We start from the raw sequence: 22,572 nt of genomic DNA, 5'->3' as shown, positions 1-22,572 counted from the left end.
TTGCGCTCACCGAAAGAAAAGCAGCAAAACAAGAAGAGTACGGAGAACGCAGAGACTAGTCGAAGGACCAGCTGATGACGGTGGAGTCACTGAAACTGCTGCGGGCTTTAGGTGTCTTTGCCCCCTCTTCGTTTGGCGCCGCCTCCGGTAGTACTTCAGCCAGCTGTGACACCTCTTGGTCGAGGTGTACAATGAAGTCGTGCAGCAGCAGCGTGCCAGTTGTTGCACGCTCTGAGGGATTTCTCTGCATGCAGGCCTTGATGAAGTCGATCGCCTGAGCGGATACATCACTCGGGTACTCTTCTGGTGCGCCATACCCAAGCAAGCCATCACCAGAGCGCTTGATCTGCAAACACTCACAGACAACGCAGCCAATCGACCAGATGTCGCTTTCCTTACCGCTCGGCTTTCCATCAACGACCTCTGGGGCCATGTAGCTGATGGTGCCAACTGTGCCCTCTCGAACGTTCGTGGTGGCTGTGCCGAAGTCGGACAGCTTCAGCTGCCCTTGCGAAATGAGCATGTTGCCTGGCTTAATGTCGCGGTGGATAATCCCACACTCGTGCAAGTAGTTGACCGCTTGCAGAAGTTGTTTCGTGATGGTGGCGACGTGGTTCTCGGGCAGTCGTGGGCAGCGCTTGATAAGGTCGGCCACCGTACCCTGGTCAGCCATCGCCATGAAGAGGTTGAGGGTTGTCTCCGTTCGCTCGCAGTAAAAGTAGTGAATGATGTTCGGATGTGTCAACTTACACAGAATCCCAATCTCATTCATAAACTCGTCGATGCGCTCTTCAAAGTTGCCAGACACGCGGATGATCTTGACAGCCATTTTTCCGCCCGTCAAGGTTGAAGTCGCCTCGTACACGGCAGCGTGCCCGCCACGCCCGAGCAGACGGCCCTGTGTCCATGGACTGTTGCGCACCTTTCCGAACACCTCTCGCCGCTTCAGCAGCTCCTCACCGGCACGCTTCGCCTCCTCGCACTTGTAGGTAGCCTTCTCTAGCTCCTTGCGGAGGGCCTCATTCGAGATCGGCTTCTTCAGAAGGGCATCACCGCGTTTTGCACCGCCGTCTAGCGCTTCAGAGGCTTCGATTATGTAGATGTGCTTCGCCAGCAGTGCCTCGATCACGCGGTCAGAGCCTTTCACGTCGACGTCGATAATAGCGCAGCCGAGGTCGGTCGATCCTTCGATGGCCTGTAGCGCCTTGCGAACGTTCTCAACCAGCCGAAGAGAATGGCCGCAGCTCCAGATGGAGGCAGATATGTTGCGACGGTGCACAGCATTCTTCTCCAAGAGTAGCACAATGAGGGGGTCGTGTCCGATCGGCTTCTGTGCAGCGGCACCTTGAGGCCTCAAGGCTTGAATTGCCTCATCCTTCACCATAAAGGGCAACAACAGCTTCAGCGTACCAGGGGAGTCAACTACAATGCCACCAAGGTCATTTGCAGATCGGGTGATGTCAATCAAGGTATTTCGGTTGAGCCCAGACATGTCATGACGGTAAACTACAATGAGCTGGTACACCGCACTAGTCGTGCGTTTTTGCTCAACGCGGACGCGAATTTTCTCGCAGAACAGCTCGAAAGCGCGATTTAGCACAGCAGTGATACCCACCGTGTCGCAGAGAATAGGCGGCAATTCGGTTACCTTTGGATCGACCTCGACGCTCACGTAGAGCTGCCTACCTTTGATGACCTCGGACAGCAGCTGCCGAATGTGCGCGCTTCTCCAGTCCCTCGCCAGCGCGGAGAGGTCACGCAGGTTTTTCCACCGCAAGCAGTCCACAATTTGGCGAAATTGACTGTCCTTGACAGACAGCTGCGACAGTTCTGCCACAAAAAAGGAGTGCAGCACCGCCTGCGTCTGCGACAGCTCATCGGAGCGTACAGATCCGATGAGAGTGAACCCCACGGGCTGATTCGATTTGGCCTCTCGGCTGACGACCACTGTTGCGCTGATAGAGACAGTGCCCAAGCCCATATGTGCTACGTTGAGGACCTTTTCGGAGAGGTCCAAGTTTTTCTCAGCGGCTTCAGTCATTGTGGCGTAGAGCTCCACCGACCGTTCGCCATAGAGAAGCGAAATTATATTGTTCCCCTCGACGTCTCGTGCACTAAAGCCGAAGCAGGTAGCCGCGCCATCGCTCCACATTACGACTTTCCCATCAAAGTCCGTCATGATAATGATCGTATGTCTATAGATGGCGTTAAGTCCGATCATAGCAGGAGGAAGGCCTCTGCTCCGTAAGACAGCACTCCCCTCGTCTTCGGTGGCCTCTGTTAAGAGCATCGCGATAGCCCTTCGGTTACGATGGGCAATGTCGGCTTCAACAAGGAACGCATCTGCGTCCTCGACTATCACTCGCTCGGTGAGTTCAATTCGGTCCGACAGCGGGTTGTAGAACGAATTTTGGCTTTGAGCGTTGTCACAGGCCATTCGCACCATGCGGTCAACAAGCCGCTCCTGCCCTTTGTATCCGCGCCGCCTTAGGGACGCGTAAATGAGTGGAAACAGGGCACATAGGCACAAGACACTCACACAGCTCAGTATCAGCGCAGCAACATCCGCTTTTCGACAGCAATCTTCTCCAATACCGATAAGTATCACCGTCGCACTGCAGCAAATCACGGCAAAAAGAAGAGAAGCGGCAATCGGAAGTGGAAGCCGCTGCCACAGCTGCGGGGTATGAAGTTGGGAAGTGCGAGCTGCAAGTAGCTCCGCGACTCGGAGTGCAGAATTGGACGATTTCACAGCAATACACTCCGCATATGTGTTGAGTAAATGAACGAATTCTCCGTACCGGGAGTAGCGGCGATAGTACCAACGGGCGGCGCAAATCGAGCTATGAATAATTCGGTACAATGTCTCTGAAGAGCCCTCCTCCAGCTCCCTTGTGTACTCCGGTAGCTTCCTCAGGACACTCAGGGAAAAGAAAACATCGTGTATATCATATTTTTCGATGGGGATTCTCACTGAGGCGCCGCTCATCTCTTCCACTTAGCATAAACTGCAATATAGTGGCTTCATGTATGTTTCGCATCGCGAAATAAACAAAAATGAGAGTGTGGCACGAATACGTACTTCGAGCCTGTGAGGGAGTGACTGCGATAAAAAAATAGCGGATAAGACAAAGAGTGCCGATTTTATGTACAGAGAGCGGCGTCATCGCTCTCTCGAAGAGCCATCGCGCGCACACACACAGGTGCCCACGACATATATGCAGCTCAGGATGAAAAGGCTCGCAAAAGCAAAGTATAGCGTATACGAGCGCTTATCAACGAGCCCAAGAAGAAGATTCCAGCTTTCACGGCCTCTCAGAAAAGAGCTAACTGATATACGTTATCACTAGTAGAGGCCCAATGTTTCTTTCCCCCGTTCTACTCCTCTTCAAGCAACGAAAAAAAAGTAGGAAGAAAAAAAATAAAACATATGTCACGAAGGGGGGAAAGATGGACGAGAGCTGTTCTTTCCAAACAGGCCCAGCACAATAGTTTTCCGGTTCAAGAACATGCAAAGAAAAACTGAAAGGGGCGAAAATGATGATACATGTTTTCCAGCCTGAGTCAAGGCGTCGCGCCCCATCCCTCAGTCATCACACGGCGAAAATCGTCAAAGCTGAGTTTTCCGTCACCATCCGCATCCACCTCACTAATCATGTCGAATGCCTGCTCTGGTGTCAGGAAGCAGCCAAGGCGCCCCATCGCAAAGCGCAGATTAGGCACAGTGATGAATCCGGTGTTTCCTAGGTCGTACATGCGAAACGCACGACGCATTTCAAGCTCTTTTTCCTCCGGGTCATTCAGCTTAGCGGCCACAAGCGTGAGAAACTCCGGGAAGTCGATCACCCCGTTGGAGTCTAGGTCAGCTTCACACAAAATCGACTGCAGTTTTTTCTTGGACACTTTGTGGCCAATTGAACTGAACACTTGCTCCAAATCATCGACAGTAATGCTACCATCGCAATCAACATCAAATGCGGAAAAGGCTTCTTTAAGCTCCGTAATTTGTTGGAGGGAAAGAAGGTCCGCCATCTTCCACAAGAAAAAAGTGCAAACGGAATGCCCTTTGTTGATATGGCTGAAAGCGTGTGGTTTTGCTCTGCACATAAAAAGCGCGATCAACCGCAAGAGGAAGGAGAAGAGACAGGAAAGCTACATTTTTTGAGATCGCAAAGAGGGTCGACTTTTTACCTGCCACGTCGGCGTGCGCAAGAGCTGAACTAGATCAGGCGAAAAAGCGTCATTGCTTGTTCTTTTTACCACCTCATGGAGACGCGCAGCATCACAGGCTGCGGTGCTTGTTGCCGAAAAAGCGTTCCCTTTTTTCCTTCCCTCGTTGCATGGACGCAAAAGAAAAATACATATTGACTTAGCAAAAAAGAATAAGCCCGTTGTGCTCACTTTCGCTGAATTTCAGCAGCAGTCCCGTCATCATCTTCATCCTCGAAGCCGTAAAGTTCCGCCTCTGCTCGTTGGCGCTGTGTGTGCAATCGAGATCGCAGCACTGGGTTCCACAACTTGTCATCTTCGATGCTCGACATGAGAGCACTACTCATTTCCTCATCCTGACGCGACATTCTCAATTCTGATTCTTTTGGAGCAGGTAGGTCGTGAGCGTGAAGAGGCGTTCCACCTTGCATTCCGGTCTGAAGGTTTTTGATTGACGTATAAGAAACTTCGTTCCGATTCATCATGCTCGCCCCGAAGACTGCTTCATCATCGTCGCGCTGCAGCGCCTGTAGTTCTTTCATTTGATGAGAGCGCCGATGAGCCCAGACACGCTCCTCGTGTGTGGTTTCTTCCCAGAAATTGTTGTACGGTCTCGGTATAAGGCTCTCGTCGACCTTGACACCGTACTTTCGAAGTACCCATTTCGCTTTGCGATACCCATCAACAACCATCATAAAGCAATCCCACGTTTGGTTTACGTAACGGCTAGCGCTGATTTCTTGATACACCATACTGCGATAGTACTCTTGCCACTCAGGTGGCAGATCTCGCAAGCGACGGTATACCCAGTAGGTAAACCGCTTTGCAGGACTCACAGTTTGAAAGTCATACCAACTGACGCGATACGGTGTTTCCTCCATCGTGTTCATCAGACCTCTCGACAGTGGCTCCATCGGCTCATCGCCAGTTGTTGAGCTCCCGGCGTAGGTGCCACTTTCAACGCCTTTGACGATTTGGTCACGCTCAAAGGTGGGTGCGAATTCAACCCTCTTCAGTTCTTCGTTTTGCTTTCTGTCGTCTTTGATGAGATGCCACCTGCGCTGACAACTCAAGACTCGACAGTCGTCAAGCATCCGAAGAAGGGGGGCTCGACCCGACGTTGCCTTCATTACACAAACGAGATTTCTGCTTAGTTTCTGATGATGCGTAGAGAAGCAAAAGGAAAACGAAAGCGTTGCCCATGTAATCATCAACAGTGAGGCTGAAGAAGTGGTGAGACAAACAGAAGGTCGAGATTGCCTTTGAGCGCAAAGAAGCACGACTTTGAGTTCTTTCAGAGAGATGCAAAAGGTCAGACAATTTGCAAAACGGATTTCCTCTCTGTCGCTGAAAACACGCGTGCAAGAGCACACGGATAAAAAAAAGGAGGCGAAATACCTCCTTTGACAGGGCTGGAGCGTGCTAGTTTCCTTGCAATGATCAACTCGATGGCGCAAGTACAAGTCTTCTTTATGGTGCTGAGGAAAACAAATCATTTTCACCCCTACCTCAATTTATTAATCTGAAGGCGCTTCTGAGGCAGAGAAACCACCTTATTGAGTGTTTCCGCAGCGGACAGGGGCGCTTTTAGAAGGGACTGCACAGTGTGGAATGCAATATGAACACCCCCAAGACATAGTTTTCGTCGAGTACAAGAGAGCTGCACATAGTGGTGAAGTGGGGGGGGGGGCAGCAACAAGTCAGAAGTGCATGCTGCAAATTCACTCCATCTCCTGCCAGTGGACACACATCTTTGCTGTGTTTCCCAACGCAGAGCACCTGAGCGAGGGTAAAGCGTGGGAGCAGAGAGCCTGGTAAGCTGCTCGGGCTCCTGGTTTCTCCCCCCTCCCCAAGCGGAGTTGCCAACGAAAATGATAAGCTTTCCTCTTCACCCATCCGGTTTGCTTGCGACGGTCTCCCCACCTCCATTTCCCCCTCCTCACAAGAGTCTCAGTCCTAGATGTAAACGCTTTTAAGCACCTTCACAGCGCCCTATCCAGCGTCAGTCCCCTTTTGTTTGGACAGCAGCACACACCATGAAGCATACCTACCTCAGAACGGGGCTTGAAGTCGTCAGTGGGCTCAAATTCACACGACTTTGTTCTCTCTCATACACCGCCAGTGACGATGGTGCGCAGCCAGGAAATAAATGGGAAATGGTGCAGAGGACCACCCGATCCACACCTGTGAGCGCCTTTCAACGCTCGCCGGCACCGATCCCAGTGGACGCGGTCGAAATCTGTGCCGTGGTACGGAGAAGCAGCGAGAGATTCATTGTTGTTGTTGCACAGTATCGTCCACCAGTGGATTCAGTTTGCCTGGAGTTTCCAGCCGGTTTGGTGGACGACAACGAAAACGCTAGTCAAGCTGCCATTCGTGAGATGCACGAGGAAACCGGCTTTGTTGTGGATGAAGCTGGAATCGTGTCTATTTCACCGCCACTCTCCACGGAGCCCGGCCTCACTGACTCATGTTGCGTTTTGGTGCGTCTCGACGTTGACGGGGAGCGCGCAGAAAATCAGAAACCAAAGCAGCACCTGGATGATGGGGAAGACATTGAGGTTCTCATGATTCCTATTTCTCAGCCCAAGAACGCGTTAAGTGCACTTTCGGATGTGGTCGAACGATACGCGGAAAAGGGTCAGCGCGCGATTGTAGACGCAAAGCTATACACATTCATGGAAGCTCTGGCGTGGAGCGTATAACACACTTTTATCACGTGCAGATCCAAAACTCTATTGAAGCAAAACACACCGCAAAGCTGCAATACTAGAATGCAGAAAGGGATTATCATAGTTTTTTATTAGCGATACTATGAGATTTGCATATTCTGCTAAATCATAAATGCTCGCTTATGCTAAGACCTGGGGATCAAACGTATTCGCAGCGCCTGGGATTGTTTCGCTTTCTCACGAAATATCATTTTCCTCTGCTTCCTTTTTCTGGCATCCTCATGTGCGGTGAACTGATTTATTTTTGTTGTTGGCTCGCTTCTTTAGGATTCGCGTGCCCGTGATGTTGCAAGGGCTCCTGTGTGTGCTGCTTCTAACCACCTCTGCATTTGCCTATCCAATCGTAGTGGTACCGGTGGACTGGGCTAACGTCCCAAACAGCACGCCAGATGCTCGTAATTTGAACTCCCCTTATTTAGGGGAGTGTGTTTGCGATGTTACTCGAGGTATTTGTGATTCGTTCTGTTGTTGCGATGAGGACTGCGATGCCAGTGCTCGAGCAGCGTTCTTCTACTGCCTCCCTGAAAAGTACAGCTCTCCATATTTAGATTATTGCTACCCGAAGGACCGAGCCACTTCTCTGAAGCGAATCAACGGAAAGGATGCAACTTACATAGAAAAGAAATCGCAAGGCTACAACGCTGTGTGCGTTATTAGGACAAATCATCCCAGTGAGCTCTACCGATATTTCAGAGTGCCTACAGATGTTCGACAGCCTTTGCTTCCCACCGCGCCCATCGAACCGGTTACCGTAAGCCAGCCATACGCGGCAGGCGATCCTTTGACAACGGCGAAGTACGTGGTCATCAGCGGAAGCCCTTCATATCGCCGTGTGGCTCCATTCCAACTGCCGACCACTATGAGCGACGGCTCGTGCAGCGCGCTCGCGCGAAATGTCGGTTTTTTGGATTCCATCAAAGGCACCTCATGTACGTTGAATGGCGCTCAAATATGCTTGCTGTTTCCAGTAGCAAAGTACCAGAACCTCTTTCTACAGTCTACGCTGGGGTACAACAGCAGTGCTCCTGAATTTGTGCCCGTGACGCTGAATCTTCACGACGCATCCGGCGCGCTACTGGACACTCTGGGCCCCACCGTTGTCCCCACGCCCAGCACTTACGCAACAATTTCTGACGGTAAAACGTGCAACAATGCGGTTGTTGACCTTCACGCTCATTTTTCTTACTCTTCGAATGAAAGCGGGAAACTGATAGAGGCAGCCCTTAACGTCACTCTGAGTAGCGTTGGGCTAATGCAGTACGTTGCATTATCTTTTGAGGCCGCCTTCACCGGCGAAAATGCAACTGTGCCGAGCAATATTTTTGCAGCAACTCCTGGGTATCTCTCTGGTGACAAGATTCGTTCTGGTACTTTAGTCACCCACGGCGGGAAGAGTGCTATCCTGGAGCGAGAAAGTGGATTCGCAGTGCCAGCTGGTGGCAGGCTGTGCGGCAGCAATCAGTGGAGGCGAGCTAGTTTTCTCCACTCGATCATCAGCAGTGGGTGTCTAATTTTGATGAACGAGTCCGACCTGCAAGACATTTGTAGCGTTGGGACTGGTCACCTCCTTGCTGCCCTGATCAACGTCACTGTCGATGGTGAACCCACCATTCTGGATCAAATAGGTGTTACTAATGATGCTCTTGCAAACGACACAACGAGCTGGATTCCTATCACTGGGCTATCAAATGCTCTAACTTCCTCCAGTGGTACTTACAATGCGTACACTCGCCAGTGCAGCAACATTACGGTGGGCCTACATTACCAGTTTGTGGTTGCGCGTGCAGGTGCCGAGTATAATCCACAAGACATCATCGTCGGCGCGTTCGCTTCGCCCATTGTTGGAACATTTCAAATCTGGAATGAGACGAATTTCGACGGAAACGCACTTTCATATCAGCAGTTCACCTTCAAGGTGACCTTCTCACGATATGACTCCAACTCACAGGCAACTATTATGCGCAGGATTGTCGCGCCCCCAATTCTGCCGCCTCTCGACGACAGTATCTTCTACCCGTTCCACCGTTCACCTCCGGTGTGACGTGAATTTGTCCTCATAGAATCCTTTCCTTTTCGCTGCAGGCTACCGCGAATGAAAAGCTAGCCAGGCTTGGTACTTTCATGTTTTACACATGCTTTGTATGCGACTCACAGACAAAAGCAGTGCGCTGATTTTCAGCAACAAGTAGAGACACGACTTTCCACTAATTACTGTGGCAAAAGAAAGGCGCTGCCTTTATTCGACAAACCGATACTTTTTTGTTCTTCGTGTCCGTTCTCTGCCATGGAAAGTGAGCTCAAGTTCACCCTATCCCCAGCCTGGCATAGGCCCCCACCAGCGTGGTCCAGAGCAGCCGTGTACACAGGTGTTACAGCAACGCACCGGCCCAGTTATCAAAGCACGGCGGCTGCCTCACAGTCTACCCAGGCCGCCCCGCGGGTCGCCTCAGAGCCGCTCCCCAATCATGCCGGTCGCCACCTGGTGCATCACCCTCGGCGTGGCTCAGGCTCCCCGCACCAGTGGGCAGTGAGGGCCGGGTGGGATGCGTCGGAATCACGATGCCACCTCGCCTGTCACATGAATGGCCCGAGCATATTGGCTGCCGCGGGCCGCTCCAACGCAACGCCATCCAGGACCTGACTGCCGGCGCCAGTAGCGATGAATTGCACTGACTTCCCCTCGCCGTAGGTGCTTGGCCCTTTCACCACGAGAAGTGGCTCGGCACTTCGCAGGGGATCGAAAGGGGAGGGGGCTGCTTGACTTCCTTCCACACAGAATGGGGGCGCTGAACCCTGGATACCATACTGAGGTGTCTCCCACCATCAGGGATGCAACAATCGAATAGGAGAAAATGTGCGAATACTGGCTGATTTTACTCAAGCGACTTATCCTTCTGCTTCTTTTCCATGCTCTCAGTAGCTTTCGAGTGGTTTTGCTATGTTGTGGTGTACAGGCCCGAGGCGGGCCGTGTTTCATAACGCACCGTCAGTCTACCCTTTCACCAAACCGTTCCATGACACTCCCTATGACCAGGATCGCGGGCGCTTTGATAAGGCAAAGAGCATTCTACGAGAGAACAAATGGCCTGCGTGGATGGACCATGGCGCCGATGGAACGGGGTTCGGTATTGGGCTGAATCGCACACACCCACTCTCTAAACTTCGTGGCAACCTTCGGCGAAACCCCAGCGAAATCCCACGTGTGCTAAATATGATGATTCAGGGTGTGTGGCACAAAAGCGGCAACAAGCTGTATTTTCGAGGCGGCAAGCCGCCGAATCCCAGCACTCATCCGTATCTTACTGGTGAACCATGCCCAGTGTACGGATGGAAAGTCACAGACCCGGGAGTGATTAGAGAGTTCAATCTTCCACAGCTGGAGAAGAACAAAACAAGGTACAAGCCGTACGTTGCGCTGCAGGAGCGCAAGATCATGGGCATGCAGGCCCCCATGAAAGAGCATAGTGCTGTGCCTACTTCAGCAGAGAGCACTGATTCGAAGCCGCTGATGAAGCGCCTCTTTTTCTGGAAGTGAGAATCGCTGCCTTGTCGTTGAGGCTAATACGCTTACGTATCACACATTTGTGGGTTGGACGCAGCCCCCTTCCCGAAAAAAAAACCACACGAATACATACGGCACACTGCCACAATACTCTGCCAAGGTTCGTCGCGGAGGGAAATAGGAAGCGGCGCTTTAAAAAGTAACCACTCCTGTTTGTGTAGTGCCTCTTTCGAATCGGCTGTTTTTTTTTTTTTGCAGCGCTCAGTTGGTCGCCCTTCGTTCTCACCGTTCAGCTCCCCAGTGGGCATTGTGCCATCCACAACTTTGCCTCTCGTCTTCTCCACGCCTTCCTAAAAAAAAAGTATCGCGATCCTTTTTCACTTTTCCGGCAGAAATGCCGTTGCGACTGTGCACGGCGGGACCGAACAGAAGGAAAGGCCTCTGCTTTGGTTGATTGGCATAATAGCACATTGTTCTACCGGACAAGATAAACGCTGGAAGCATGCAGGAAATCATCGACACAGTGAACCGCTACACGCTGCGAAGCGCAGCCTTCCGGGATAAGCCCACTCCAGGCCTTGCGGCGCGACAGTTTCTCTGCTCGCTGCTACTGCATCGAAAGCTGGATTCTATCCGGCTGTCCTCGATAGCACTTTACATGTTCTCGACAGAGGCGCTCATCGCCGTCTCACGTGATGGCATTCAGACCATCAGCTGCGAAGGCAACACATTATGGCCTATTTGTTCAATTCCAAACGGACTAACGAGCGAGATTTCGGGTGTGGCAGTGACACCTGAGGGTACGCTTGTCTGCAGCTCCAATGGCATCTGCTACCTTGAAGGCGGAAATCTGAGAGTGACGGAGGATTGTGCTTCCAGCAGCTACGCGCAAAACGTACTTTGTATCTCGTGCACACCTGACGGCAAGTACATTGCAACCGGGGGTGGAACGGCCACGGTCACCGTGTGGACATCCGATTTAAAGCCCCTTCACCATTTTGCTGGCCACACAGACTGGGTTCGCTTCGTCAAATTCGCACGCGGCAGGTCACCTGCGCTGCAGCTTTTCAGCACGGGCGACGACGGGGTGATATGCCAGTGGGATGTGCTCGCCGGGTCCCTCATCTCGCGGGTCGACTACTCGCTAGGAGAGAGCATTCAGCTCTTCGAGGTAAGCTACTACAGTGGCCTCATTGCCATCTCCAGCGGAACATCGCTCATTGCTCTATACTGCCCCCGGTCAGACAACACCACTCGCGCTCTCGGGGAAGATGTCCTTCGCCTGCAGCCGATGGCGCTTATCACGGGTGCTCACGATTACACCCCCACAGCTGGAAAGTTCACGGATGACTCTCAGTGGCTTGCCAGCGCATCTGAGGATGAAACCATTGCTCTCACGTATGTCCTTGACCCACAAACGTGCTTTGTGTGCAAAGAGTTCGTCACCCGTCGTCGCTGCTTCTCTTTCATGAACATTTTCAACTCCATCTGCATTTTGGCTGCTCCGCCTGCTTCATCTGTGATTATTATTGCCGCGTGCTCGAGTGACGGTACTGTGGTGCAATGGGTGGTTGATCCCCGTACAAACAGAGCGACCTACACCAAGAAACTGCAACTTCACTTGGGCTCTTTTTTAGGCATGGACTTGATCCCCGGTGACGACCTAAACCACCTGTTGTGGTGAAGCGCTGATAGTAAATGTGGTTCCAGCTGGCGGTCTCACTTTTTCTCCGTGTAGCCGCAGTGCTGTCCTCGTGCCCTTTTCGCCTCTCGTGCTGCACCCCCCTCGTCTCCGATCCCTCTACTGTTGCTTTCGCCATTCCACGTAACACCAACACGGAGGGAGTAGAAGCACCTCGTGCAACGCGCAGTGCGACTGATGTGCTTCGCGACACATTTGACAACGTTGGACCTCATGGATTTAAAAAATGTAGGTTGGCATGCGCCCCTCATGTTCGCACGCAACGCCTTTTCGCTTTGATCGCAATCGTGCGGACTCCTCCCCCCCCCCGCACACCTCACCTCACCTCACCCCCGCTTGCCCTCATCCTGCACGTGCCACCACCACTCAACCTTTCCTCAACCCTTTCTTTCCTCCTCCCCTCTCAAAAAAAAACGAAAGGTACATTACCCCGTCCTCCGTATATCATCATCAAACGCCCTTCTCCGCCATCTGCAGCAGATGGCGCTTGTCATCTCGGACGAAGCCACACGGGAGGCCGAGAGAATTCTTGCCTGCAGCAACAGCTTCGAGGTTCTCGAGCTGAGTCCTAGCAACTGCACAAAGGAAATGGTGCTGGAGCAGTACGAGGCGAAGGTGTCGCTCTTCAAAGGGCTGTTTCGGAACAAACTAGCAATGCAGGCGAAGGCCAAACTTGGCAACGCCAAAGTGCGCCTTGCAGACGCGCAACTGCGAGAGAAGGAGGCCGCAGCTCTCAAGGGGCTGCAGAGCGATGCCCACAAAAACTACGCTGAGCTGCAGGCGCTAGAGGTCCGCACGCGCGTTCTGGAGATGCGGGCCGCCACCGTTCAAGGCGAGGCGGCGTAGAGACTCATCACGACTGCAACACAAGCTCTTCTGTCCCTCTGTAGAAAGAAAGAGTAAAAAAAAACGGAAATGTGTACAGGACAGCGCGCCAAAGGTAACGGAGGCAACGCCCATTTTTGTATGTTTTCACCGTGCTACCTCATGATGAAATGGAGTGTCGCTGCGCAACAGCGAAGCTGCCCTCGCCCAACCTCGGCCTATCCTTGGCCGTTTTACCATAGGAAGCCCTTCTCTCTCCGCTCTGCGAGCACCGCTGCTATTTTCTCTTTACCTCCGCCTCACATCCGCCTTCTGGATTTCTTCTTGTGAAGTCGCGCGCGTTTCCTTTCACCGCCTCGGCACGCAACATTGCCACCTCTTTCGGTGCCTCAACGCTGCACAGTTGACATCGTTGCTTGTTTCTCTCTCAAGACTCGCGCAGACTACTTCATTCTGAGTGCTCCAGACGTTTGCCGCTTTACACCCTTTTCGATTGGTGAGTTGAAGGTAATGCACCGAGTTTTTCTCGTGCGCTCCTCTGATGCGATGGCGACGACTACCTCAACGGACTCTGATGTGGACTGCAATCACGGAGTGTGGGATGCGGCCACGCTCACCTGTGACTGCGATGCTGGCTGGAGCACCGACTGGTTAAACCAAGACGTGCTCGGCGGCAACTATGTCTACTGCAACAGCCAAGCGTCAACGCCGCCACCTAGTAACTCCAGCGCCACCACTACATCGTTCTTGGCAGACAAGAGTACCCTGATCATTATCGTGGCCCTTGCTGTTGTGTTGGCTGCGTTGTGCGGGATAGTCGTATTTTACTGCTACAGGAAGAAACGACGACGCGCTAAGGAAGAGGCGAAGGGGGCGGAAATCGTGGCGGCAGCAAATGAGGAAGCGCGACGACAAGAGGCGCTGCAACTGCAGCAGATGCAGGTGCAGGTGCAGGAGGAGGCAGCACTCCAACAGCAGCTGTGGGCCGCGCAGTTAGAGGCGCAGCGCCGAAATCAAGCACTGCTAAACCATCTCGTGAGCATGAGTACCATGCCAGCCGCCTCAAACTCACAGCTCTCCGCATCATCGCGACATCATCGGCGGCACTGGCATGAGATGCTTCCGCGACATCAGGGTGAGGTAGCCTACGCGTGCGACGCCGACTATGAGGGCGGCAACTCGTTGGCAGAAACCTTTGATGGATGGGGTTCACAGGAACCGTTCGTGCAGTGCCCTAGTTCCTACCGCCGCGGCGCCCCGCTGTCCGCCACAGATGGCTACAACAACTACCCCGACATTTTGCCCTCGTACTACACGGCTACGACAACGGAAGCACCGCGAAGAGAAGTAAACTCTCCTCCCCCGTATGCGCAGCTCGCCTTTCGCCATCCACCATTTTGAGACCGTGCTAGCGTACTCTTCCTCGATGCACACAAAAAGCTTTTGTGCGCCGGCTACCCCGCTGCTTTTATTGCTTCGTCCTGCTGCGCTTCTTCTTTGTTTCCGTCTCCCTTCCTCCCGCGCCACCTTTCATGTGCGACTCAGCCCGCTCCTTTTTTTTTGTTTGGTGCAGTCTCTGCCAAGAAAGCTGCGCCACGTGTTACTACAGTGCTGCATTGTGTTTCGACGGCACCGGTGGCCTTCTTTTTTTTTTATTATTCGTCAGTGCTGAAACTGGAAAGCATACAAAGAGGCTACTGGCTGATGCTGTCTGCTGATACCCCATCTTTATTCTTTCTTTTTCGATTGTTGCATCCCTGATGGTGGGAGACACCTCAGCATGGTATCCAGGGTTCAGCGCCCCCATTCTGTGTGGAAGGAAGTCAAGCAGCCCCCTCCCCTTTCGATCCCCTGCGAAGTGCCGAGCCACTTCTCGTGGTGAAAGGGCCAAGCACCTACGGCGAGGGGAAGTCAGTGCAATTCATCGCTACTGGCGCCGGCAGTCAGGTCCTGGATGGCGTTGCGTTGGAGCGGCCCGCGGCAGCCAATATGCTCGGGCCATTCATGTGACAGGCGAGGTGGCATCGTGATTCCGACGCATCCCACCCGGCCCTCACTGCCCACTGGTGCGGGGAGCCTGAGCCACGCCGAGGGTGATGCACCAGGTGGCGACCGGCATGATTGGGGAGCGGCTCTGAGGCGACCCGCGGGGCGGCCTGGGTAGACTGTGAGGCAGCCGCCGTGCTTTGATAACTGGGCCGGTGCGTTGCTGTAACACCTGTGTACACGGCTGCTCTGGACCACGCTGGTGGGGGCCTATGCCAGGCTGGGGATAGGGTGAACTTGAGCTCACTTTCCATGGCAGAGAACGGACACGTTGAAAGGTGAATAAAAATGAAGTGCTCTGCGCCTTTTCTCCTGCTCCTGTTGAGTGTCTTGTGGTTTCAGTCTTGTCTCGACGTTATTCGACTTACTTCAACTGTTGTCTTTTTTATTGCTTTGTGTGCGTATTCTGAGTCTTTGTTTTCTTGCGTTCAGTGTCCTTTTCATTGTACTTCGTAGTGTCTCTTCCTCTGCTTCTGGTGCCACACATTGCGGGACTCAGATATGGGATTGTTCGTCGGCTTGGTGTGTGTATTCGTTAATATTTCCGTCTATGCTCAGCTGCGGCGCGGTAGAGAAACCACCCGCCCCGAGATGTTCTTTCGTTTTCGGGTTTGTGAGTGCCCCCTCCCCTCTTGATTCTGCAGCGGGGCTTCGCTGCCAACCTGCGGAGCATGCGCAGTCTCCAGGATATGCCACTACGATGGCGCATGCGCACGCCAGTATGGGCATCTTTGCCGCCTTTCAACTGCCGCTAAGATTGTTTTGCTGTGTTCTTTCTTTGATTTGCCTTGCGGTCGTCTTGCGACGCTTCTGTGTCCGCACCTCCGCTTCCCCAGCTGCTCCTTCTTTCCTGCCACATACTTCATGTTTTTGCTTTCACACTTATGCACGCATACGTGGTGCTTTTCGGTGATGGAGCGCTACCCCCTACACATGCTAGTTCGATGGTTGGTGACATGACGTCTTTTTGCTGCCTTTCTTTTTTGTGTGTGTGTGTGTGCGTATTCGTTAGTGTGTGTGGGTGTGTCGCCCTCTCTTTATCCTACTTTGCCTCTCCATATACACGTACGCGAACCAGACGAAGACGCGCACTGTCTTCTTTTCGGTTTCACGTCTCTAGCACGCCGTTTTCTCTCCTGTACCTCCGCATTTCTTTTGCAGTTTCTTCTGTATCCTTTCCTTCTTTAGTTTTTGTTTCTCTCTCTCTCTCGTGCTTCCTTCTTTCCCTCTCGGTCCTGGTCCTGATTGGCTTATGCCTCAAACGGGTGGTTGGCGCGTAAAGCTACTCCGTTGCGTAATTCCTCTTCACATGTGTGTCACACGCACAATCGGCGACAGCCCGCTTGGAAGGAAAGACATATCGCAGCGAGGAAAGACGTACATGCAAGAGGAGGCAAAGCGTCGATTTTCCGCGAAGCTCCGTCGTTCTCGGTGCCCAAGACACCTGGCAGCACGAACTGCTTGCTCGAATACTGGCGCGATGGCTGTTTTGGGGCATGCGCTCGCAGATCTTGCCTGCACGTGACAGTGCACGAGAGACGAGGACGGTGAGCTGCACCTCCTCTCTTTTCTCTCACTCCACGGTTGAAACAGCGCAGAGCGTGCACAGATGTGCATCTCTCTGCGCCTGACTTCTGCCCAGCTACTCCTTTTTCTGCCCTTGTCCTCTGCCCCGCTCTCGTTCTCTTGCTTTTGGCCTGCGTTCTTGCACACTCATCGAAGTCAGCTCCTTCTCTGTCACAACCCTGCACTCTGTCTCACACACACCAAAGACTCTGTTTAGAAACATACACTACGCACCCACCGACCACGCATCCCCACCGCAACTACTCTCTTTTAAGTGTAGTTACGACGTGTCTTACACTCCTTTCCTCCCCCTACTAAACACCTTTTTCGCAGCCATGCAGCAGAGCCTCATCCCCGGCCACAATAACAACCGCCACCTGACCTATGACGAGGTGGAGAACAACATCGGTGGGCTGCCGGTGACGGACAACCGCATCCAGGACCTGTTCGACTCCCTGGACGTGGACCACAGCGGCACCGTTTCGGTGGAGGTGGTGAAGAGGTTCTACATGGGCCTCGAGCACTACGGTGTGGACCTCTCTGATAAGGAGCTTGATGAAATGGTGCGCAAGTACGCCGCGACTCACGATGAATCCCTGAGCTACGAGGAGTTCGCGTGCTTCGTGCTCAGCCTTGCGCAGTGGTAAAAGAAACAAGATGACCCTTCACGTGCAACAGGCATTAGGAGGGATGAAGTGGGTGTGGAGAGGCCATGAGCCCGTGTTGCTGCCTGCGTGGGCATGTGCTGGTGTGCTTCTCAGCACTATGTAATATGTATATATATATATATATATGCGCATATTGCTTTTTGAAGCTTTTTGTGCCTTGTCACTTGATGCACGTTTGCCGGAGCAGAGCCCTCTCGCCGCCCGCCCTCATTTTCCTCTTACTCGGTCTGCTTCGCAGGGCAACTTGTCTCCTTCTTTCTATTCCTCATCCTCCTCGATTCTTCTATCTGATGTATTCTAGGTGTGCGTTGCTTGCTCTCCTTACCTTCCATTTCTTGCCACTATCTTTTTTCCCGGCCCTTCCCTCCCTACCCGTCCCCATTCGCTCGAGGCAGAGAAAGAAGACGTGGAGGGTACGCCGTGCTGCATGCAAGTTACCAAACACGCACCTACACACACTGACCGCCACCAGATCACGCGCTTTTCTCTCTTTGAAGGGCAAAAAGGGGGCATTTTTTCTTTTTCTGTATACATACAGACGTGTGACATGCACCCAGTCCATCAGAGTGACACCCCAACCCCTTTCATCATCTTTTCATTTTGTGTGCGTGTGTGTGACCGAAAGGGAGAGAGGGAAAAAAAAGACACACACACACACACACAAAGCACATCACCGACCTGTCTTTTCGCTTCTATCATCTGTATATATGCACGCTCGATGGATAGCGTACTTTCTTCTTGCTTTCCTTCCCTTTTTTTTTCGCGTGTGTGCCTGTGTGTATGTGTATGCACGCGCGTGTGCTTGTTTATTTTTCTCCTTGTGTGATGCTTGTGTCTTCTCTGCCTTTCTTCTTCCCTTTTCGCCGTGTATGTGTCTCGCCTGGAAACTCTGTGACGCAAACACACACAAACACACCGACGCATGCTTCTATAAATCTATGTATGCATGTATGCGTTTTGTGTGGGCGAGAGAGAAAGAGGAGGTGGGATGGCTGAAGGTAACGTATCGGCACGAGATCAAAAACAAAAAGAAAAAGAAGCCACACACACACACACACACACACAGAAGCGGGAGCAGAGCAGGCGGCGCTTACGTTTGGCACGCTCTTGGGCTATTGTGTTTGTGTGTTCTGCGTCGTAAGCCGGGAACGGTTAGCGAATTGCCCGCTGGGCCCAACCGAAGATGCTCCTGGGAGTGCCAGTGTTTTGCACGACGTCCGACTCCGCACCCCTCCTGCCTCGCTTTTCTTGTGCATCAGACACACGCGTGGCGAGAGGCCTGTGAGTAGTGCCCTTCTCCTTCCCTTCTTCCAGTGCGTTTCTCCGGTGCCTGCACAAACGCAAGTGCCTGAGTGCTACAGCACCACATCAACGCACCACGCTCGTCTTCTTACGTCTACTGCACTCTCCCTCCTTCCCCCGCCTCTCCGTCTCTTTCACTTTCACCCTCGCCTTGCTTCTCTTCTCTGCGTACCCTTCTTTGCCCGCTCCTTTCATAGCTGGTTGCTACTCTTCTGCCACTGCAGCGCGCATCCTCTTGCCGTCTACCTGGCCTCGTGCGCGCGCAAGTGAGGAACGCAGTGCATTTTCATTGTGTCCCTCTGTGATGTGGCTGCAGCGCCTCAACGCTGTCGCCAATCCTGCCGTACCCGATTTTACTCCCGTCCACGTGTGCTTGCGGCTGTCTTCTCTCTGCTCCCCCTCCCCCTCCCAGACACACGCACACGCACACAAGGTGTATAGAGAGGCTCCGGGCTGCCTTTCAAGGCATCTGTGGTCTTGAGATCGCCTCTGTGGGTTCTCTTATATATACATATACACATATATACTGCTTCTCGGTATTTAAGCTCGTGAGAATGGAATGCGCCGACACTGTGCTTCTCATTGCGTCTTACTTGACGAAGAAGGAACTCATGGCGCTGAGCGGAGTCTCGCATCTGTGTCGGAAGATCGTCAGCGACTCGTTCATATCGTATGAAGAGAAGAAGTACTTGGTGTGGCCCTGCCTGAGAGACGACTACGTCGAGCTTGCTCCACCTAGTCAGATTTTGGCTCTCGGTGTTCTGGAGAAGGAGCAGAGGCTTCTGGTGCTCGTGCGCAGCGGCACAGACACATCCAACATCGACGAAATGGAATGCTACTTGTACACCCAGCTGGTGGACGACGATGGGTACGTGGCGGAGCACCAAAGGGAGCTTCCTGCTTGCTTTGCCTTTCCATCCTCGCTCGTGCATTTTAGCGGGAATCGGTACCTCCTGTGCAAAACGCGCGAAGGGGATTTGCACGTTTTTGACTGCCTTATCGAGACCATGATTGAGGTGCCGGTCGGGACAGACGGCTTTTACGCGTCTCCAGACGGCGATCACTTTCTGCTCGACTACAATCGCCACGTCTTCTTCTGCACCGCCAGCGTTCACATTGCGTGCTGGTTGGAGATGACCCCAGTCGACCTCAAGCGGCATGAGGGCACCTACAACGCAGCGTCGAACCTGCCGCCGTCCGCCCTCGTAGCGACCCACCTGCGCGCGCAGATTGTGCCGCTGTCTGATCCCTTCAGCAGCTGCGGTAACAGCACTAGCGGCAGCGCCCCCGCGCACGTGGATACGACCCACCCGGCGCCACCCTTGCACTTTTACCTGGGCACAAGCAGCGCTGCCTGGCGAACATTTTGGATGGGCAGCAGCTCTGCTCTGTGCGCCAATGAAGACGGCGTGAGTCTGCTCAAGATCAATAACTACCCTGAAATGGTCGCGGAACGACTGACCTCTCTTTCTTCCTCGTGCTCGGACTTTGTGGACAGAAGCTGCGGAGACGTTTACGGCACCCCATGCGAGGATAGTGACGAGTACGCCGTGATGAACTGCCGAGAAGTGCGGTTGCACACAGTGAGCTACTGGCCAATGCGGTGTTCGACAACCGAGGTGCGGGCCATCGACCTGAATTCCATTGTCCCGAGTCTCGCAACTATCAAGAGCGTCCGCATCGCCGTGAGCCGCGTCACGTATCTCATCTACATGCAACACCAAGACCTGGACAGGGTGCTGCTGCTCTCCTCAGATCTCACGTTGACGCGGTGGATCTCGATTGGGCGTCCATCGTGCTATGTGCTGTGGCGTCAGCAGGTATCGCTCGTCACAGCGAGCCTCTCGGACGGCGCTGGCGACAACTACCATCCGCTCGTGGAGGCGGTGGAGGGCGGACTCGGCTGCGTTTACACGTTTGGGGTGCGACTGCCCGAAGGCTCGTCTACAGGCGCGGCGGATCCGTTTGTGACGGCCGTGGACGGCGGCGCCGGCCCCGCTGGAGCAGGCCGCTTCTTGATGCTACCGCAGTCCTTCACAGGCGTAGAGGCGCTCTCCTGGATGGCGTTCGGTGTCGTGTCCTCCTCGCTGCTATGGACGGTATCAGCGCTGTGCTACAATGGCTGGTGGTTGCACTTGCAGCTCCTTATTCGGGGGAAGGTGGCCTAGTCCTGATGTCTTCAGTTCGTTTCTGCGCGTGTCTCTGTTTTTGCTGCGGCGAGGAGGGGGCAGTAATGACATAGGGCGAGACAAAATCATTGGATGGGAGGATGGGAGAATGGGGGGAGGGGAAGGAGAAGGGTTGTGTGGAGACCCCGAGAAGCGGCGTAGTTGCGGTGTCCGATACATCGCTCTCCGTTCACACACACACACACACACACACACACACACACATGCAGGCAATCATTGGGGAATGTCGGATGAATGCGTCCACACATACAATCCGGCACGGCTTGTATTGCAATGCAGTCTTGTGCGAAGCGATTTCCCTGCCTGCGCTCTCGCAACGCTTCGTTTCTTTCCGTTCTTGCTTGCTCACTTTCCGTTTCCCTCGAGCTCTTTGTTCTGCACGGCACTTCACCCCTGCTTTCCTTTGTGATAACATGGTCCACTGAGTACTTTGCGCGTGCTCGAACATTTTTTTTTGATTGCTCTTCACGCGCGTGTGTGTTTCTCTTTACATTCTCCTGGCCCCGTCCTCTCCGTCTGCTGTGGCTTTGATGCTGGTGACACTTCCCTCGCCATTGCCGTACTCCCCTCCCTCCTGCTTCTCTCCATTTGTGTCTTTCCGGTCGAGCGGCGGCTCACGGGCTTCCCCTGCTCTCTTCATATCCATCCAACACCACCCACACTCCGTTCCTCTTGTTTGCACTTGAGTGAGGGCCAAGTTCCTGTGGGCCCCTCTGCTGCCAGCGCATGTTGTTGCACTTGCCCTTCTCTCCTCAAGCACGCTCATATGCCCTGGCAGTATGCATATAAAGCGTACGCTATCGGTGATCTATTTGCCTCTTTTCGTTTCATGTTTGACCTGGCACGTGCTCTTATCTTCTGTTCGTGTCTGGCTTTCCGTTTTCACTTCAGCGCATACCCCCCTCCCTCCCCTCCTCCCTGTGGTGCGCGGAGTCGCTGATGTATGATGGGTGATGTTGATGTTGTGTGTCGACAGAGGAGACGCACTGACGGGCATTTAGCTCGGGCACCGAAGGCATTCACTGCTGTAATCACCGACGGAGTGAGGCAAGGACGTTTTTTGTGCTGAGTGGATAACTTGTGATGCGTGGTATCCTTTTTGTGTCTTTTGCATGACACTTTTTGCCGAATATCACCGCTGCGTCACGCATGTGAGAGGGGTTGCCTGTGAGCACAACACTGATACACTTGACAAAACGTAGAGGCAGAGACGGGGCAGGGAAGGGGAATGATACACACACACACACGCGTTCGAGCACGTGAGGAGGCTACAAGACACCATGCGGAGCTAGGTGTGTCCTCGCCCCGCAAGTGCCTGTGCTTGATGAGCTTATACCCCTGGCCGTCCGCCGAATTCGCTCGCCACGTACCTTCTCGTTTCTCTAGCCCTCTTTATCTTTTTTATTCTTTCATTTGTTGCTGCCGTTGCCCTTCCCTTTTTTACCACCTTTTTCAAAGTGTCTGCTGCTGGGGATACGACAGATGGGCTGCAGCATCATGTGCGCGTGCTTCTCAACCTCCCAGAGTAGCTGTGGGTGGGTCGGTCGGCCTGTGTGTGTATGTGTGGGCGTGTGCGTGTCTGTGCGGGAACTATAGATGTGCGCTCCTTTGCCTTGATTTCGTTTTCTGCTTTCGTTCTCGCTCGCGCGCTCTCTCCCAATTCTTCCCGCCTCTTTTTTCTTGATTACACCTGCTACGATGTCCGCGTAACCGGATCATTTCTGTGATGAGTCTATCTTTAGCGCCGGGGCTTTGGGGATATCGTGTGGTTTATTCCAGTACTTCCTCCCCCTTACGACCAAGTGAAAACATAGTCGATGGTGCGCCAGAG

At 53.3% G+C, this 22,572-nt stretch overlaps 11 protein-coding genes across 11 annotated transcripts; 8 read left to right on the top strand and 3 right to left on the bottom strand.

Annotated features, from left to right (window-relative positions):
* Positions 1-55: 55 nt before the first annotated feature.
* Positions 56-2,989, bottom strand: LDBPK_363870 (mitogen activated kinase-like protein; the record flags this gene model as incomplete). Its single annotated transcript, XM_003865453.1, has 1 exon — positions 56-2,989. One exon carries the CDS (start codon positions 2,987-2,989, stop codon positions 56-58), a length of 2,934 nt encoding a protein of 977 aa, XP_003865501.1.
* A 575-nt stretch (positions 2,990-3,564) lies between these two features.
* LDBPK_363860 (calmodulin, putative) lies at positions 3,565-4,032 on the bottom strand (the record flags this gene model as incomplete). Its single annotated transcript, XM_003865452.1, has 1 exon — positions 3,565-4,032. The coding sequence occupies one exon, from the start codon at positions 4,030-4,032 to the stop codon at positions 3,565-3,567; it is 468 nt and encodes a 155-aa protein (XP_003865500.1).
* A 365-nt stretch (positions 4,033-4,397) lies between these two features.
* Positions 4,398-5,420, bottom strand: LDBPK_363850 (hypothetical protein, conserved; the record flags this gene model as incomplete). Its single annotated transcript, XM_003865451.1, has 1 exon — positions 4,398-5,420. One exon carries the CDS (start codon positions 5,418-5,420, stop codon positions 4,398-4,400), a length of 1,023 nt encoding a protein of 340 aa, XP_003865499.1.
* An 825-nt stretch (positions 5,421-6,245) lies between these two features.
* On the top strand, positions 6,246-6,914 carry LDBPK_363840 (nudix hydrolase-like protein; the record flags this gene model as incomplete). Its single annotated transcript, XM_003865450.1, has 1 exon — positions 6,246-6,914. The coding sequence occupies one exon, from the start codon at positions 6,246-6,248 to the stop codon at positions 6,912-6,914; it is 669 nt and encodes a 222-aa protein (XP_003865498.1).
* Positions 6,915-7,224: 310 nt separating this feature from the next.
* On the top strand, positions 7,225-8,982 carry LDBPK_363830 (hypothetical protein, conserved; the record flags this gene model as incomplete). Its single annotated transcript, XM_003865449.1, has 1 exon — positions 7,225-8,982. The coding sequence occupies one exon, from the start codon at positions 7,225-7,227 to the stop codon at positions 8,980-8,982; it is 1,758 nt and encodes a 585-aa protein (XP_003865497.1).
* An 897-nt stretch (positions 8,983-9,879) lies between these two features.
* On the top strand, positions 9,880-10,476 carry LDBPK_363820 (hypothetical protein, conserved; the record flags this gene model as incomplete). Its single annotated transcript, XM_003865448.1, has 1 exon — positions 9,880-10,476. One exon carries the CDS (start codon positions 9,880-9,882, stop codon positions 10,474-10,476), a length of 597 nt encoding a protein of 198 aa, XP_003865496.1.
* A 469-nt stretch (positions 10,477-10,945) lies between these two features.
* LDBPK_363810 (hypothetical protein, conserved) lies at positions 10,946-12,127 on the top strand (the record flags this gene model as incomplete). Its single annotated transcript, XM_003865447.1, has 1 exon — positions 10,946-12,127. The coding sequence occupies one exon, from the start codon at positions 10,946-10,948 to the stop codon at positions 12,125-12,127; it is 1,182 nt and encodes a 393-aa protein (XP_003865495.1).
* A 498-nt stretch (positions 12,128-12,625) lies between these two features.
* Positions 12,626-12,991, top strand: LDBPK_363800 (hypothetical protein, conserved; the record flags this gene model as incomplete). The annotated part of the gene is made up of 1 exon (XM_003865446.1): positions 12,626-12,991. One exon carries the CDS (start codon positions 12,626-12,628, stop codon positions 12,989-12,991), a length of 366 nt encoding a protein of 121 aa, XP_003865494.1.
* A 489-nt stretch (positions 12,992-13,480) lies between these two features.
* Positions 13,481-14,371, top strand: LDBPK_363790 (hypothetical protein, unknown function; the record flags this gene model as incomplete). The annotated part of the gene is made up of 1 exon (XM_003865445.1): positions 13,481-14,371. The coding sequence occupies one exon, from the start codon at positions 13,481-13,483 to the stop codon at positions 14,369-14,371; it is 891 nt and encodes a 296-aa protein (XP_003865493.1).
* A 2,546-nt stretch (positions 14,372-16,917) lies between these two features.
* LDBPK_363780 (hypothetical protein, conserved) lies at positions 16,918-17,229 on the top strand (the record flags this gene model as incomplete). The annotated part of the gene is made up of 1 exon (XM_003865444.1): positions 16,918-17,229. The coding sequence occupies one exon, from the start codon at positions 16,918-16,920 to the stop codon at positions 17,227-17,229; it is 312 nt and encodes a 103-aa protein (XP_003865492.1).
* Positions 17,230-19,106: 1,877 nt separating this feature from the next.
* LDBPK_363770 (hypothetical protein, unknown function) lies at positions 19,107-20,720 on the top strand (the record flags this gene model as incomplete). The annotated part of the gene is made up of 1 exon (XM_003865443.1): positions 19,107-20,720. The coding sequence occupies one exon, from the start codon at positions 19,107-19,109 to the stop codon at positions 20,718-20,720; it is 1,614 nt and encodes a 537-aa protein (XP_003865491.1).
* Positions 20,721-22,572: the final 1,852 nt, after the last annotated feature.

This window comes from Leishmania donovani, chromosome 36 (assembly GCF_000227135.1).
Source record: "Leishmania donovani BPK282A1 complete genome, chromosome 36".
NCBI lineage: Eukaryota > Euglenozoa > Kinetoplastea > Trypanosomatida > Trypanosomatidae > Leishmania > Leishmania donovani.
This window is presented reverse-complemented; position numbering and strand designations above follow the sequence as displayed.